Source organism: Opisthorchis viverrini, assembly GCF_000715545.1.
Source record: "Opisthorchis viverrini unplaced genomic scaffold opera_v5_123, whole genome shotgun sequence".
Taxonomy (NCBI): domain Eukaryota; kingdom Metazoa; phylum Platyhelminthes; class Trematoda; order Opisthorchiida; family Opisthorchiidae; genus Opisthorchis; species Opisthorchis viverrini.
In genome coordinates, this window is record NW_008751777.1 from 834972 (window position 1) to 849636 (window position 14665).

At 44.6% G+C, this 14665-nt stretch overlaps 1 protein-coding gene across 1 annotated transcript; it reads left to right on the forward strand.

Annotated features, from left to right (window-relative positions):
* Positions 1 to 5014: 5014 nt before the first annotated feature.
* On the forward strand, positions 5015 to 14404 carry T265_13939 (hypothetical protein; the record flags this gene model as incomplete). The annotated part of the gene is made up of 5 exons (XM_009171243.1): positions 5015 to 5102; positions 8524 to 8626; positions 12409 to 12536; positions 13998 to 14209; positions 14291 to 14404. Coding segments are annotated over 5 exons (642 nt in total), but the record flags the coding sequence as incomplete, so codon positions are not given.
* Positions 14405 to 14665: the final 261 nt, after the last annotated feature.

Below are 14665 nucleotides of genomic sequence, written 5' to 3' on the forward strand. Positions count from 1 at the left end.
TGTCAATGCGCTCACAAACCCACAAAGACCAACGAAATCTACCACCAGCACTCAAAGTGAATAATCGATTAAAGCACATTGATCCGGGAGATTGAGAAACCAACCCCGATCGCGAAAATAGCAGCAGCGCCTCGGGATCAACCATGTCTTTTGACTGCGCTCACCACTGTGTGTACTCGTGTGTGTGTGTGTGTGTGTGTGTGTGTGTGTGTGTGTGTGTGTGTGTGTGTGTGTGTGTGTGTGTGTGTGTGTGTGTGTGTGTGTGTGTGTGTGTGTGTGTGTGTGTGTGTGTGTGTGTGTGTGTGTGTGTGTGTGTGTGTGTGTGTGTGTGTGTGTGTGTGTGTGTGTGTGTGTGTGTGTGTGTGTGTGTGTGTGTGTGTGTGTGTGTGTGTGTGTGTGTGTGTGTGTGTGTGTGTGTGTGTGTGTGTGTGTGTGTGTGTGTGTGTGTGTGTGTGTGTGTGTGTGTGTGTGTGTGTGTGTGTGTGTGTGTGTGTGTGTGTGTGTGTGTGTGTGAATCGCTTGTGGCCGAGCAGTTTAATGCCAAACTGGTCATGGGTTCGAGACACCTGGGATTTTCGTAGGATGCATAATGCCGATGGTTCGCAATAAGAATGAAACAGCTGTACAGGGCTTCTTGAATTTTCAACATAGATTGACTTCGCTTGCAGGATGGAATCTCGGCTGTTTATTCGCAACTCTCCTCGTACTATCAAAAAACCACAAGTAGCTCAAAGGAAGAAGAGTGAAAACTTCATCTGGGAAGTTACGCAAAGAGCCAGGAGACAGTTGGTCATATGACGTGGATCATGTGGTTGAAGGATGAATGACGTTATACTCCGTCTAAGTAATAGTCAATCACAATGCTGATCAGCTAGTCGAACGGTTTAGTGTTCAAACTATAAGCCGGGAGATCGTGGGTTCAAGACCTCCTACTGGAGTTTCGTGAGATGCGCACTGCTGACTATTTCCAATAGGGATGAGACGGCTGTCCAGTGCTTCTCGGATTCTAAGTGGGTTCAAGCCTACTGGAGTTTCGTGAGATGCGCACTGCTGACTATTTCCAATAGGGATGAGACGGCTGTCCAGTGCTTCTCGGATTCTAAGCACAGATTTGCTTCACTTACGTGATAAATTCTCAATTGAATGAGTTAGCTGTGTCCATGAGCACTTGTCGCGTTTCATATGTCTGGGATTTGTATCTAAGCATAGCCAGGCTAAGGAGCTCCAACAAAAACCAACCGGCCTAATTGCGTCGGGAATGAAGGACTGTTCAAAGGTGAGTAGTGTGCATACAAATTCTAAAAATTTACTTAACCAGCGGCAACTATTCGAGAAACATCCGGTAGGTTTCTGACGTCTGAAGCGCTCCCTGAATGGGAAGGTCTGGCAGGTGTGTTGGTGGGTCAATACAATAGAGGGACATCGTTAGAAGCGTACACACCTTCTACAAATAAGGATTTTTTAAGATTATAAAGTAAAAATGTAGCGTAGCCGAATGGGTCGTTGTAATCCGACCTTTCTCGAGGGTTTCTACAAACATGCAATTTTACTATCATGCAGTAAATTTGACCATCACGAGACGCACACGTGAACATTATTTTTTTAGTTTTTTTTTCAAAATTCCAAAATTTTGTCATTTTGATTCAAAGAGTGCGTTGGATTGAGTCCGGTACTGAGTATTAATCACTGTCTAGTTTCATCTAATTAGAAGCACTCGTTTGACGTGACTGTCGATGGTTAAGAGGTCTTTTTCACATACACACACCTCAATAAGCGGTAGACAACGCCGTTCGAGGTTTTCAATGGATTCGAAATCTGGCCGAGTTTCGAGCACCTATCTCGCGGAGTTATTAACCTCCATTCAAAGTCTCTTCCCATATTTTTGAGGTTTATTTTACACAAACGCAATGGAAAGCCGCCGGGTCTTAAGGGCAGTAGTTACCGAAACAACCACAGTGTTACAGATCTGATTTCATGTGAAAACACTTGGATGGATAAGCAACAACAAAGCCGGTGCCAAGAGCGAAACTTCGTGCGTAGATTTGTCCGACCCATGTCCTCCCAATACAAAGCAGATGTATAGACTGACTTCTGCAGGACAGTGATACGCTGAACAGTTTTCAATTTATCTTGATCCACGTGTCCATCCTCCATGATCACTCCTCACGTGGATCTTCTTCGACCAATGACCAATCGTCCAATCTGAAGATGCGGAGCATTACTGACCTGGTTTCTAGTTTCCAGTCCATCCAGAGAAGGAATGTAGCTAGTGAAACAAGCCTATGCTCTTCGGCATTAGGTGGACTGGACCGCTGTCTACAACACATCTATTTCATGTGATACCTCAACCGCGACAACCACAGAGGCACAACACATCCGAACAAGTTATCCCGCGCTCAGATGATTGTCAGTCTTGAAAATCGGAGCAGGTTTAATTCTCCCCAGTGCGAAAAAAGTACGGTCTTTGGCAGGTGGAAATTAAAGCCTTCCCAGACCAGCCATCCCGGAGGCTTAGTGTTGGACTCTTACAAACTTGTTTTTTTTTTCGAAACCTTTCTCTCGTCACAGTGAGCATGCGGAGATGTCAAGGTATAGTGTTGGCTCTTACAAACTTTTTTTTTTCGAAACCTTTCCCTCGTCACAGTGAGCATGCGGAGATGTCAGGGTATCATTCCCCGCCATTTTGCCTTCTTCTGTTGACGTCAGCTATCCCGCTGGAGATTCATGTGGCACTTCCGGTCAGAAATTAGCTGACCGAGTTCTTCAAGAACAATGCCACTATGTTCTGACAAGGACTCACTCCTGGTCCACCCAAGTTAGGGACGATCCGGTTGAACTTGTTCAGGTTCCGGTGTTATCTTAAGTCGGTGTTATTCGCTCCATAAATGTACTGCATGAGGTAAAGTGGTTGTCATGTTGATCTGACGAGTCTGATCATATCTGAGCAGGTTTCGGAGGGGGGGGGGAGAAGGGACAAACTGTCCCATTTTTGGCGCGGTCCGGTTTGGTTTTTATTAAATCGTCCCGTTTGTGAGGTGTTTTATGTAAAAAAAAGTTCCGTCACGTTGACACCTCTCCGAAACGGATTTAGTTACCGAGTGGCAGATGCTTCAAAACCCCGCCGTGCGCCAGGGTGCTGAAAAGTTACAAATGTTATCATTCCGTTGGCAGGACCAATCGTTTTCGGGTTACCCAAGGATAGAATTTTCACTTGGCACAACATGGCTCCCCGTGAGGAACATGTGAAACAAATTCCACTGTCGCGACCATGCAATCTGCCCATCTTCAACCCTTCCCAGTACCCCAACGTGAGGCCCTCTGCTGATTGCTTGTGATCATCTTTAATTGCGAATATGGTCATAGTCCGATCCCACTACTCGCCATTCAAACTCTACCGATTCACCAGAGCCCGTCCTCACACTGATCTTACATTCTACAGTTGTTTCTAATGATTCCAGATGCTGTGCTTAACAGTGAAACCGTCTACCTGAATATCATGTGACTAGGCACTTGAAATTCACCTTGAGTGAGGTTTCACACTACTGATGAAGCATGAGAGTAGTATCTGGTCTGATGTACAAGCACCTTCTCCTCATCTGATGGAAGGCAAAGGGTGGTTTGAAAAATATGGAGCCCCTAATGTTCAAAGAATTCTGGAGAAAATTCAAGAAAACGCTTGATAATGTTCAGTTTTTAGAAACTCTGTGCAGATGTGCTATTTACTTCCGTGTCTGTTGACTTGTAACAGATTAGTTCATATCCGATAATGAACAACGCCTCTACCACTGTCATTCTTCTCACTAGTGGGTGTGAGCTAATCTGTTGGGTTCGAGGACTGTCCGCATTCTGCCTCTTTCTGCCCCAGTAGTTGACGTCAGACTTGATCGGTTCATCGACTAGGAGGATCTTTCCGTTCACTGTGTGATGCGCGCAATCTTAGCATGGGATTTCATGTTTTCTGGACAGAAAGCATTTGAGCCCGATTAAAGAAACATCTAGAAAAGTCCCACAGGTTTGTACGGGTTTCCTCTGAATCATTTCGGCCTTCTTTCAACACGGTTGACTCAAATACGGAGTGATGATATAACTGTCTGTGTAGGTAGTCCCAGATCCCATATGTGGGCTGATGTTTAGGTCACTATCCGACAAGGAAGAGTGAGTCAGAACCAGTCGAGTTTACACAACGTCAAACGCGCTCGTCCAGCCACATTTGGATGCCATCTGTGACGTGTTGTTGAGGCTCATCATGCACGCTTAGCTAAGAGCAGCTGGCTTGGACTGAAGATGTCATCATCCGAAAAAACTCAGATATTGACCCACTGGAATGTGGTACAGAATACGCCGGTGCAAATGAATCAGCTGACAACGGCTATACATAACCCTCTGACATACCTCGTGGGAAGAAAGAGGGATGGTAGAAGAGCTGACACTGTCCAGCATTCCGGAAGGGGGATCCACATGAAGAAGTCGGGAGAACGGAACCAGTAGCTTGGTGTTCCATCAACTGGATAGAACATGAACTCAATCCAGGCCCATCTAGGATATTTAGTTACTCTCAGACCAATATATGGTAATAAAACTTTTACTGCAATAGTTTCAGGTGCACTGACGTGCCGATAAGTTTGCTCTAACTTTGGGGAAGGACTTCCAGTTGTTGAGTGTCATAGGCCCTGAGGCCATTCGAGCTGTGGTTGTCAGTTCCAAGGAGAGCCAAACGAAGAAGTAAAGTGCAAGAATAGAACAATCTCCCATATTGCGCAGCAGAGGATCGATAGGGGATCAGTATTTGCGTCTTGGTATTCCGACTTCTATCTTTCTAGTCATCAGTTGATAAGTCATCAGTAAGGCCTTGATTCAATGAAATGCCTAGAACACCATGGCTCAACGCTAACCTGGCAAGGACCGTGCTGAGAATAAGAGCCAGAAAACATCATGTATAGTCCTTGATAACCACGTAACAATTATAAATGATAAAGTAACAAAAATTCAGCTGTAACCCACTTTCGGTATCTAGGTGGCTTGCCACCGGAAGGAGACACGAAGGGTGAGGTACTGTTGGGTTGCCCAAGCGTAAACAGAGGCAGTGGAGAGTCCGGGGTCAGGTTCGAACCATGGACCTTCCGGCCATTGAGTAGAGCATTAATTCCTGACTAACTCGAGCTAAATTAGAGAGTATACGACATGCGTTTAATTTTGTCCCGCACAGTATGTAGTAACGCCGTTCATAAAGCAAATGAAACCTTCCGACAAACTACTACTGAAGGCCCATTCCTCCGAAATCCTGTAGATCTTATTTCGAAGTTCTTTCTCCTTCTTTCTGAATCGTTCTTCCTTACATGGTATTGGGGGCCAGTGGCCAACTGAGAGAGACACATGTGTGGATTCGAATTCGTCGAAATCGCCGAAATGGCAGTATACGACCTTATCCACCCTGTCATCCTTTTCATACTGGAAGTTCACGAATCTGAACAGTCCTTTGCTGATTAGGACGATGTTAACACGCTGATGATATTTCTTAATTAAGTAGGCTGTTGGGCTGATATTCAAGTTATCAAAATCATTCCCGTTCAAGTATACTACTTATGAGAGCGATGAATCCAACTTTTGCATCTTGAATAATATTCCTACAAAAACCAGGGATGGCCCCTGTTCAGCACATACGTTTGTACACTACTCCAAGTGAGGGTTTGACTTCGGACTCTCGTTAACTTAACTTCGAATGAATGCTTCACTCTAGAGAAATTAGCTTGTTTCCTGCGGATTCCTGAGTAAAATTCAGACACATTTTCACTGGTCACTTCGTGTACGAAGAAGAATCTGTTCTGGAAAAGTTGTTCCATCAGAAACTCACAAAATTAACACCAACAGACTGAGAGTCTAGCAGTATGAAACGCACAGCGGATTGTACGTTCAGCATTGACAGGGGCTGACGTCTCTATAATTGGTGCTCTTTCAACCGCTGGGTTTTAATCGTACAACATGAACAGTGTTCAGGAGTTCCGGCACGAGGTCTGAAGTGATTTAAATACACAGCTGGCACTTCATCGATCCAGTCTGAAATCTCGTGATTTATTCGAGTTGACTGGAATCGATGTACCCATCAAAACAACCCAGTTTTTGTCAGAATAGTTATCTGATGATTCTATTCGGCGTTTTTTACTCTCACTGAAAATTATCTGCATTTGACAGGTTATTTAAAAAAAACCTCATGGGTGAGTGAAGTAGACTTATTTTAGACAGAGTAGTGTTCCTATCGTCTGTCCACAAACCGGATAAGAACCAGTGAATCCCCCGCTAGCTTGAATCGTGAGTTATATTCACAGTTCTCTGAATACACATCCGAATTTTTGTCATCATTTATCAAACGTATTCAGTGTATATGTTTGAAATACGTGCGGAATTCACCGCACGAAAGAACTTCATTCCCGCTGATAGTGTTGATGAATCAGTCATCCAAGAAAAAACGATAAATCTTCAGAGCTAACCATAGAACTGCAGATTTTTTGAGACTAACCTTAGAAATGTCAATTTCGTTTGAAAGAAGACGGTATCCGGTCAGACACGAATGGTATCACAGACCAACAACAGGTTAGTGGTGAGAAATACTCACTGAGCAGTTTTCAGTGGTACATGATACAAGAGGTCTTCCCACGTTGCCCAGCGGTTCCGAATTTTCGGATATGCGATTATCAGCAATGTGCATAAAATTCCACCAGCTACTCGCCCTAAGAAACAAGATCAAAGTCTTCAGCCCAGTGTAGTAGATTACCATAGGGCATAGGTCCTTGAGAACGAAAGTGCGTCAAGGTGCCCTAAACGGTGCCTCAGAAGACAGCTTCGTGGTTCAGAGTAAAGACTATGAGGAAAGTCGCGAAGTAACATATGGAAAATATGAGTAGTGCATTACAACTATACATGTATCGCGATATCTCGAATATCGTAGCGGCTGAAACATGAGGCGGCCTGGTGCAGCGCATTCAGTTACCTTGAAACATCAAAACCCAGAGGTTCCAGATGAGTCTCTCGCGAAACCAAATTTGTTTGCAAATGAGTGTAGTTCGCCAGTTTCGTGGAATTTGGTTCCAAGTAGAACATAAGGTTGACGGAAACTCGATGACTGCGTCTACCTGATGAGCCCCACTTTGGACGAAACCGGTCGTGGGCTGTCGACGAATTTTCAGCAACATTATGAGTAGGGCATTACGTATATTGGAATGGGTTTTGAATCTAATTTGACCTCACGATAATTCCCTCATTCACTTTCTTACTTCACCTATGGACTTTTGACTCTCCACTTGTTTTTCTTGTCCGTGCCCGCCACTCACCTTGCCGCAAAGACCATCCCATCCGATAACTGTGTGTTGGCATGCGCGTCTGTGTGTGAATGTGCGCAGCCGACCTACTAACCCATGCGCGTTCGTGTCCCTTTTGCTGCTGGGTGGTTCAGGTGGGTCTCTCGCAAAACCATATTTGTTTGCAAATGAGTGTATTTTGCTGTCTTGGCTTGTGAGTCCCGTGTGATCTCACGGCCAATGAGGATCATGAGACTGTCGTCAGAGGGTACGACCGCACTGACAATGTCTCCTCGACTAGGAACTGCCAAGCTCAGTGAACAGACTAACGGCCACCTTAGCAAGCAAACACCCTAAGCTGCCAATAGTTCGACACATTTATGGTCACAGCTTCGTTTAAACGTGGTCTAGTTTCACAAACGTTATTTTTTTCAGCTACACGTGCTGTTGAATCCAACATGACCTCATTATAATTCCCCCATTCATTTGCTTGCTCCGCCTATGTACTTCTGAGGGGCCCATTAGCTGCACAATGTTCTTAACTGCAAAACCTCCCCGAGTGGAGTACAACTTTTTTGCGCCAAAATGTATTTTGTTGTTCAAACCAAAAGCCCATCCTAATGCACTTTCATATTTTCGCGGCTCACCAAATTTCATTATCCACTGAAGCAATCATACCTCTGGTGGAAATGTATGGTGCAATAATTTCCCAGCATCGCTGAGCCCCTGGGATGCCTAAATAGGGCTCCAAAGTTTGGACTGGTACTCTGAACTTAGTTGCCTGATTGCCTTGGTCCATCAGGGACACGTAGCTTTCGGAAATTCAATTCAATTGTGCGAATACTGAGCGCCTACTTGTGACTCCAGTTGTTTTGCTTGTCCGTACCCACCACTCACCTTGCCGTAGAGACGGTCCCGTCCAACAACATGTGCGTCTGTGTGTGAATGTGCGCAGTTGACCTACTTGCTCATGCGCGTTCGTGTTCTGTTTGCTGAACCTCCTTGACTAGTTTTCTCATGAGTTCCGAGCGATCGCACGGCCAATGAGGATCACGAGACTGTTGTCGGAAGGGCGACCGCAACCCACACTACTGAGCCATCATTCCGCTCGCCGTTGTTTGGTGTGCGGACGTTGACACGGCACTGTGCCGGTCAGTGACAGACGAGACAATCGTGGGCAGTTGAGGTTTGTCGTATAAATCTCCTTACACTTTTGTAAATCGTACCGTAGAATTTCGAACCCAACTCTTCCTTTTGATATTCGGGACTGTCCAACCTACGCGTCACTCGAAGTTCCGTATCGGGAACCTCAACAAAAGCTTCCCACAAGAAAAGTAGGGAACAGTTTTGGGTGGCCGGACGGGATTCTAGCACAACATCCGGGGCAATGAAATCAGATTTTGGTGCTCAATAGAAACCGCGAGTGAGCTGTACAAAATTGCGGGTGAGATGCTGTCGAGAGTGAATGATTTGAATACTGAAAGGGAACATGTGAATGGGCTAATTGTCTGATAAAAAATGAAGCATCCTGCTTTAAAATACATACACTGTGTGTGATCAGGACTGACGAAGGTTAGCTCAACTCTCCAGTTGCATTGAAAGAATCCCACTGGAACGAAGAGGACGCTATGGGACTCATCGCGATCTTGGAACACCTGGTGGCATCCAAACTGGAGCACATGGTCGGTGACCGGCCCTAGCATAGAAGTTGACGAACAGGCCCTGTCAAAAGTGATATCCTTGCCACATTTCATTCTAATGCTTGAGGCATCCGGGTGTAAAGAGCCTGGCAAAAATATGAAAAACGTGATAAGTGATCTATCGGAGGCGTGTTTGTGACTACTGTTCAGTCGCCAGTGTAAACTACTCCTATAAGACTGATTGTTTCAGTTGTAAGAAGTCAAATGAAATACTGGCATTCTTAAACTCTATAGTACCATTGAGAACAGGTTTGAGTGTGCTGTGCAGGACCCTCAAAATTTCATGTGCCAATGATGTGTCCTCTTGGCTTTGTGGTTAAACCGACACGTATCGCCACAAGGGGCCCAGTGAAGATTTTATCTACTAAGCATTCGATTCTGCAGAACTTTGGACAAGATTGAATTTCACAAAAGAAAGCTTCCCAAGAAGGAGATTCTGCTACGGTGGACTGGTGACTACAAGTAGATGTTTGTGACTACTGTTCAGTCGCCAGTGTAAACTACTCCTATAAGACTGATTGTTTCAGTTGTAAGAAGTCAGATGAAATACTGGCATTCTTAAACTCTATAGTACCATTGAGAACAGGTTTGAGTGTGCTGTGCAGGACCCTCAAAATTTCATGTGCCAATGATGTGTCCTCTTGGCTTTGTGGTTAAACCGACACGTATCGCCACATGGGCCCAGTGAAGATTTTATCTACTAAGCATTCGATTCTGCAGAACTTTGGACAAGATTGAATTTCACAAAAGAAAGCTTCCCAAGAAGGAGATTCTGCTACGGTGGACTGGTGACTACAAGTAGATCTTCAGGAGCGCGACCAAGAGGTGGCATTAAGATACGGAAACTTTTGTAGTCGTTCTTTGAAACCAAGAAACACGCCATCAGAACTAGTCGACTCGTTGTTAGTGCTTGTTTAAATCAATTCACAGTTCGTTCTGTAAGTGTGTTATATCTGCTGACTTGCCAATCTGTGGTATCTACTGCTGACCCGCTCCAGTGCCCAGTGCCTGGAGAAAGACTCACCGAAGGGAACACAACCGAACAAACGAGTGCGAGAGCGTGAGTGCGTGCGCGTGCGAGAGCAAAAGTTACGACGGCCACATGCTATTTAAAGGGGACTTTCTGACATTGATCCAAGCTGTCTGATGGGCGTTAGTGAACACCCATCAACATCGATCGTGTCTCTATGAGATGCCTGAACGGTGATCACATTCGGTCGTGCTTCTGTGGCGTGCATGAACACTCATCAGCTTTTGCTGAATTGATTGAATGATTGACTGGCCTGGATGCTTGCTGGCGTTCCTGTTGAGATTTTGGTGGAGCAGTAGGGTTCGGGCGTTCTGAGGTTACTTTCAGGAATCTGACCTTCCTGATAAAGTGAATATAATCGGTACTGGGAGGCCGGGAAGCATTGTAGAGCTGCGGACAACATACAGACGGATACCACAGAAATCTTTGGCGGAGTATGGTTACCTAAAATGTTGGCTTTATTGCTTTTAGCAACAAGCAAGTGGTTTAGCCGAGCAACAGCTCCGTGATGTATGTATTGTGCGTTTTGTGACCCAGCTTTATACTGCTTGTACCTCTCGACTGGAAGACAAAAACAAAATCAAAACAGAACTTTAAATTCACTAATCTGCAAGCGACTCCAACTAAATTCTTCGTTGATAATATTCCTCACATGAATGTACTGCACATAGTCTGCTTCTTGATTCAGTCCGTATCGAAGCATATTTTCCTGACGAAACACACTACTAATAAGATTGATGAGTACCATTCAAGAGACCAATACGACCTTCGTCCTTCATGCAGTTGGTTACGTAGACACAAAGGTTCCATCAACCTTACGTTCCACTTGAATGCCAGTTTTCAACAGCCTTCGAGTGACGTGTTATAGCTCGAATTTCGTACTAGCTAAAACATGAGACTGTCTTTGTGCAACACATCTGGTTAGAGCCTATTATAAACCAGAGATTTGTTTGACTCTCCTGTTGAGAAATGTTTCGTTAGTTGCGTACAAATTAGTTGATGCGAGTCGTACATTGCGAGTCCAAAGAGAGGCGGGAAGATTGCCCTCAACAACTCTACTTAGCTTGAGATCAAATCACTAAACTAACAGATCTGTCGTTCCCAGTGACACTTGAAGTCTCTTAGGTTCGTCTTTGCTTCCGAATAGTGACTTTATTGTTATGAATGATAATTGTCTGGATTAGTCCGGCCAGGCAATCAACAGGCACTAGCAGTAATTTCTTGCATCTGTAAATGTGAACCCACAAGTCGTAAAGTAACACTTATTTCAGTCTAGACTGGTCTCGATTTGAGAAGTTCGCGACGGTTAGCAAACCAAATTATCTCAGAAATGATCTATCAGGTTGGAGAAAGTCATAGAGGACCAGGAAAAGAACCGTACGGTTTCATTCGCACACCAGTTTTCCAAACGAGAGACGCAAGTCAATCTCAACCGCATCTCCCACTGATGATGGTTTCGTCTAGCCAAAGTGACGAAATGACACAAATGGTTCGTAAGCAATGGGCGATTTTATTACTGGGTCACGTTCCACGTTTGAGGCAAAAGCTTTGTAGGAACTTGAATAATCTGGACAGGCGCAATCTGGATGGTCACTGCATTTCTGTAATGAGGACAGGCGCAATCTGGATGGTCACTGCATTGCGACAGTGTGTGAGAAAACAGGAATTTCGAAGCTGCGAAATTTGGACAGTGAAAGTCGTTTCGTGTGTGAAAGTGCAGTTCTTTAGGAAACTCATGGCTGGTTCTTTGTTCCTCATATTTCGGTGAAAAAACCTAATCAGCCCCTGAACAAAAACCACCAGACCTGGTCTCGAATACTCATCAGTTTCTTTATCAGACAAAAACTCGCATTTCAATTCACATCCAGCTACTTTGAGTTGACTAAGTGGAATACGTGACGTTTGATCGCATTCCAAAATAGCCTCCATATGGACACTATCCGCCGAAAGAGCAGATAAGAACGCGGGTACATCCGTTGTCGATTGTGATGCAATAAAACGCAGGAGAATACAGTATTATCGCTTTGACACCCTCAATGTAATGAACGTGTGAAACAGGTCGTTCATCCACTTGGTCGCCATGATAAAAGTCGGGATAATTCCATTGAGGACCAACTACTCTGCAAAAGCCAGCTGGAATTGGTCAAAAAGTGACTTGACCAGGGGGCAAAGGAAGCATCAAAACCCGAAGGAAATTTACTTGAGCAGCACACCCTAGAAATAGGATTGGCTGGTATGTGTACCTTTACTGGCATCGAATCCGGTGGTTTGTTTCAGGAAAAAATAGGTGCCCTACAGAAACACTACAGTCGAGAGAGACCACTCATAGGACGTCCCCCGAGGCATACTTAACTAATGAACTCTCTCCAGGAATATCATCGTTTAGGTGTGTCATGCAGGTGCAAGTCAGCTCGAGACCCAAAGCTACTACTATCAGGCGGAACAATTTTATCTTCATATGGTAGCTCAACTCGAAACCGAAGCCGAGTTCGTATCCTCTAATTTAGCCTCCCAGTAAATTCAGAATGGTCCGTATTGGGAGGTCCGAGACTGTTGGCCAAACGTTTTCCAACCGAATATGGTGCACAAAAACCATCTCATGTTTCAGTTGGCAGAACACAAATTTGATGAAAACTCGGGGAGTGCGCCTGCTTGATGAGCCTCAAGAAGAACAAAACAGGTCGTTGGTTGCCGAAGAGTTTTCGTCAGCCTTGTGAGGAACTCCATTCAAGAAAATGTACAGCGATATCTTGAATTTCGTATCAGGTGAAACGTAAGGTGGCTTCTTGCAGCATATTCAGTTTCCTTTAAAAACCAAACTGAGGTGCAAATAAGTTAATTTGTCGAATTTCGCATGATTTGGTTTTGAGTCGAACTCGGGGACTACGCCTACCTGATGAAGTCGAATAGAAATGATGAAAGTGGTGATAGGTGGTCGAGGAATTTTCAGCAAACTTGTAAGTAGTTTTATTCACGAAAGCACAAGGTGTGTTCTGAAGACCGAGAATTTCAAAAAGCTGCGGCGGTTTGCATCTCCACAGTGGTAGGGAGGTTTCAGCTCCGCTAGATGCTGACCATATAGACAACGCCCCCTCAATATGCAGCGCTTCACGACCTTGTATCAAACTAAGACAGAGTGAGGGTCAGCGTTGATCAAGGTCAGACAAACGCCCCCTCAATATGCAGCGCTTCACGACCTTGTATCAAACTAAGACAAAGCGAGGGTCAGCGTTGATCAAGGTCAGACAACGCCTCCGCAATGTGCAACACTTCGCAGCCTCGAACCAAGACCATACCGCGTGAATCAGCGTTGGACAAAGTTTAGTCAGTGTTTCTCCAATAAATACTCTGAGATCGTTGTACTTTCGCACTCGTACGCACTAACGCTCTCGCACTCCCTTGTTCGGAATATACCTGTTTTGTCCCCTTCTGCGAGTCTTTTTTTCGGCATTAGACACTGGAGCGGGTCAGAAGCCAGATACAACAGATTGGCGAATCAGCAGATATAACACTAGGTTTAGCTGCATTTTAGTTGAAAATCAAAATGTCAACATAATAAGATTTATTGTTTGATGTTTCACCTATCTTGAGTGATGATTAATTTGTGAAGGGGCGCATGTGAAACCGATCTTTCGATTAACAACCTCTGTTTCTCTCATTTAATGAGTGTGATGATTATGAAGGGGCGCATGTGAAACCGATCTTTCGATTAACAACCTCTGTTTCTCTCATTTAATGAGTCTCGTTCGATTCAGGAAAGCGAACATCGCTCAATTCAGAAAGCTTGTTTGGTTCGCATCGCATGTGAAACCGATCTTTCGATTAGCAACCTCTGGTTCTCTCATTTAATGAGTCTCGTTCGATTTAGGAAAGTGAACATTGCTCAATTCAGAAAGCTTGTTTGGTTCGCAACCGTTTAACTCAACTAACAACAAAATATTTTGGCATTTTCTTTCCAGTAACCCATTGACGTAGATCATTTGTTTTTGTCCTGGATGTTTTCCGAATTCTGGACTGCCGTTTGTCATCAGGCGTGACAACACCCTTTAGGTGCCAAACTGTCATGCCACCCGAAGGACTCAGTTTCTTAAGGGAGCACGAGAGCTGGGATACTGTCAGGTTGCCCGAGCCAAGACAAGATAAGTCAAGCCACGGAGGTCGGGTTCGAACCTCGGACCTTCCGGCCAGTAAATTCGCGCTGTAACCACTTGGGCCATCTCGCCCCGGAATAATGCGCACGCTTCTTCTTTCTTAGTACTTCTTTTCAGAAAATCTTCCCAAATCTGGCATCGAACTGCTGTCAAGCAATGACCAGAGGAATGAGAATAACAAAAGGTTTCGTGCAATCAGCATGATTTTCTCGCCTAAATGTGATCCTAATTGACTAAAACTCAATTAGTCCATTTAAAGGACAATTCGATCAACAGCGGGTGATCAAACAGAACACAGGCGACTGGCCAAAAAATTCAAAGGCCTAAACCGCATGGAAGCTGTTTGACTATTGATTTCATCGGCGCAAAAATACATCTACGAAAAATTTCCCAAGATATTTTTGAACACGCCCCATTGTTTGAAAGAATTCAGGTAGGAAAGAATTACAGAAAACATACCGTAGTTAAAGTGACTTTTTTCTCTGATTCGAT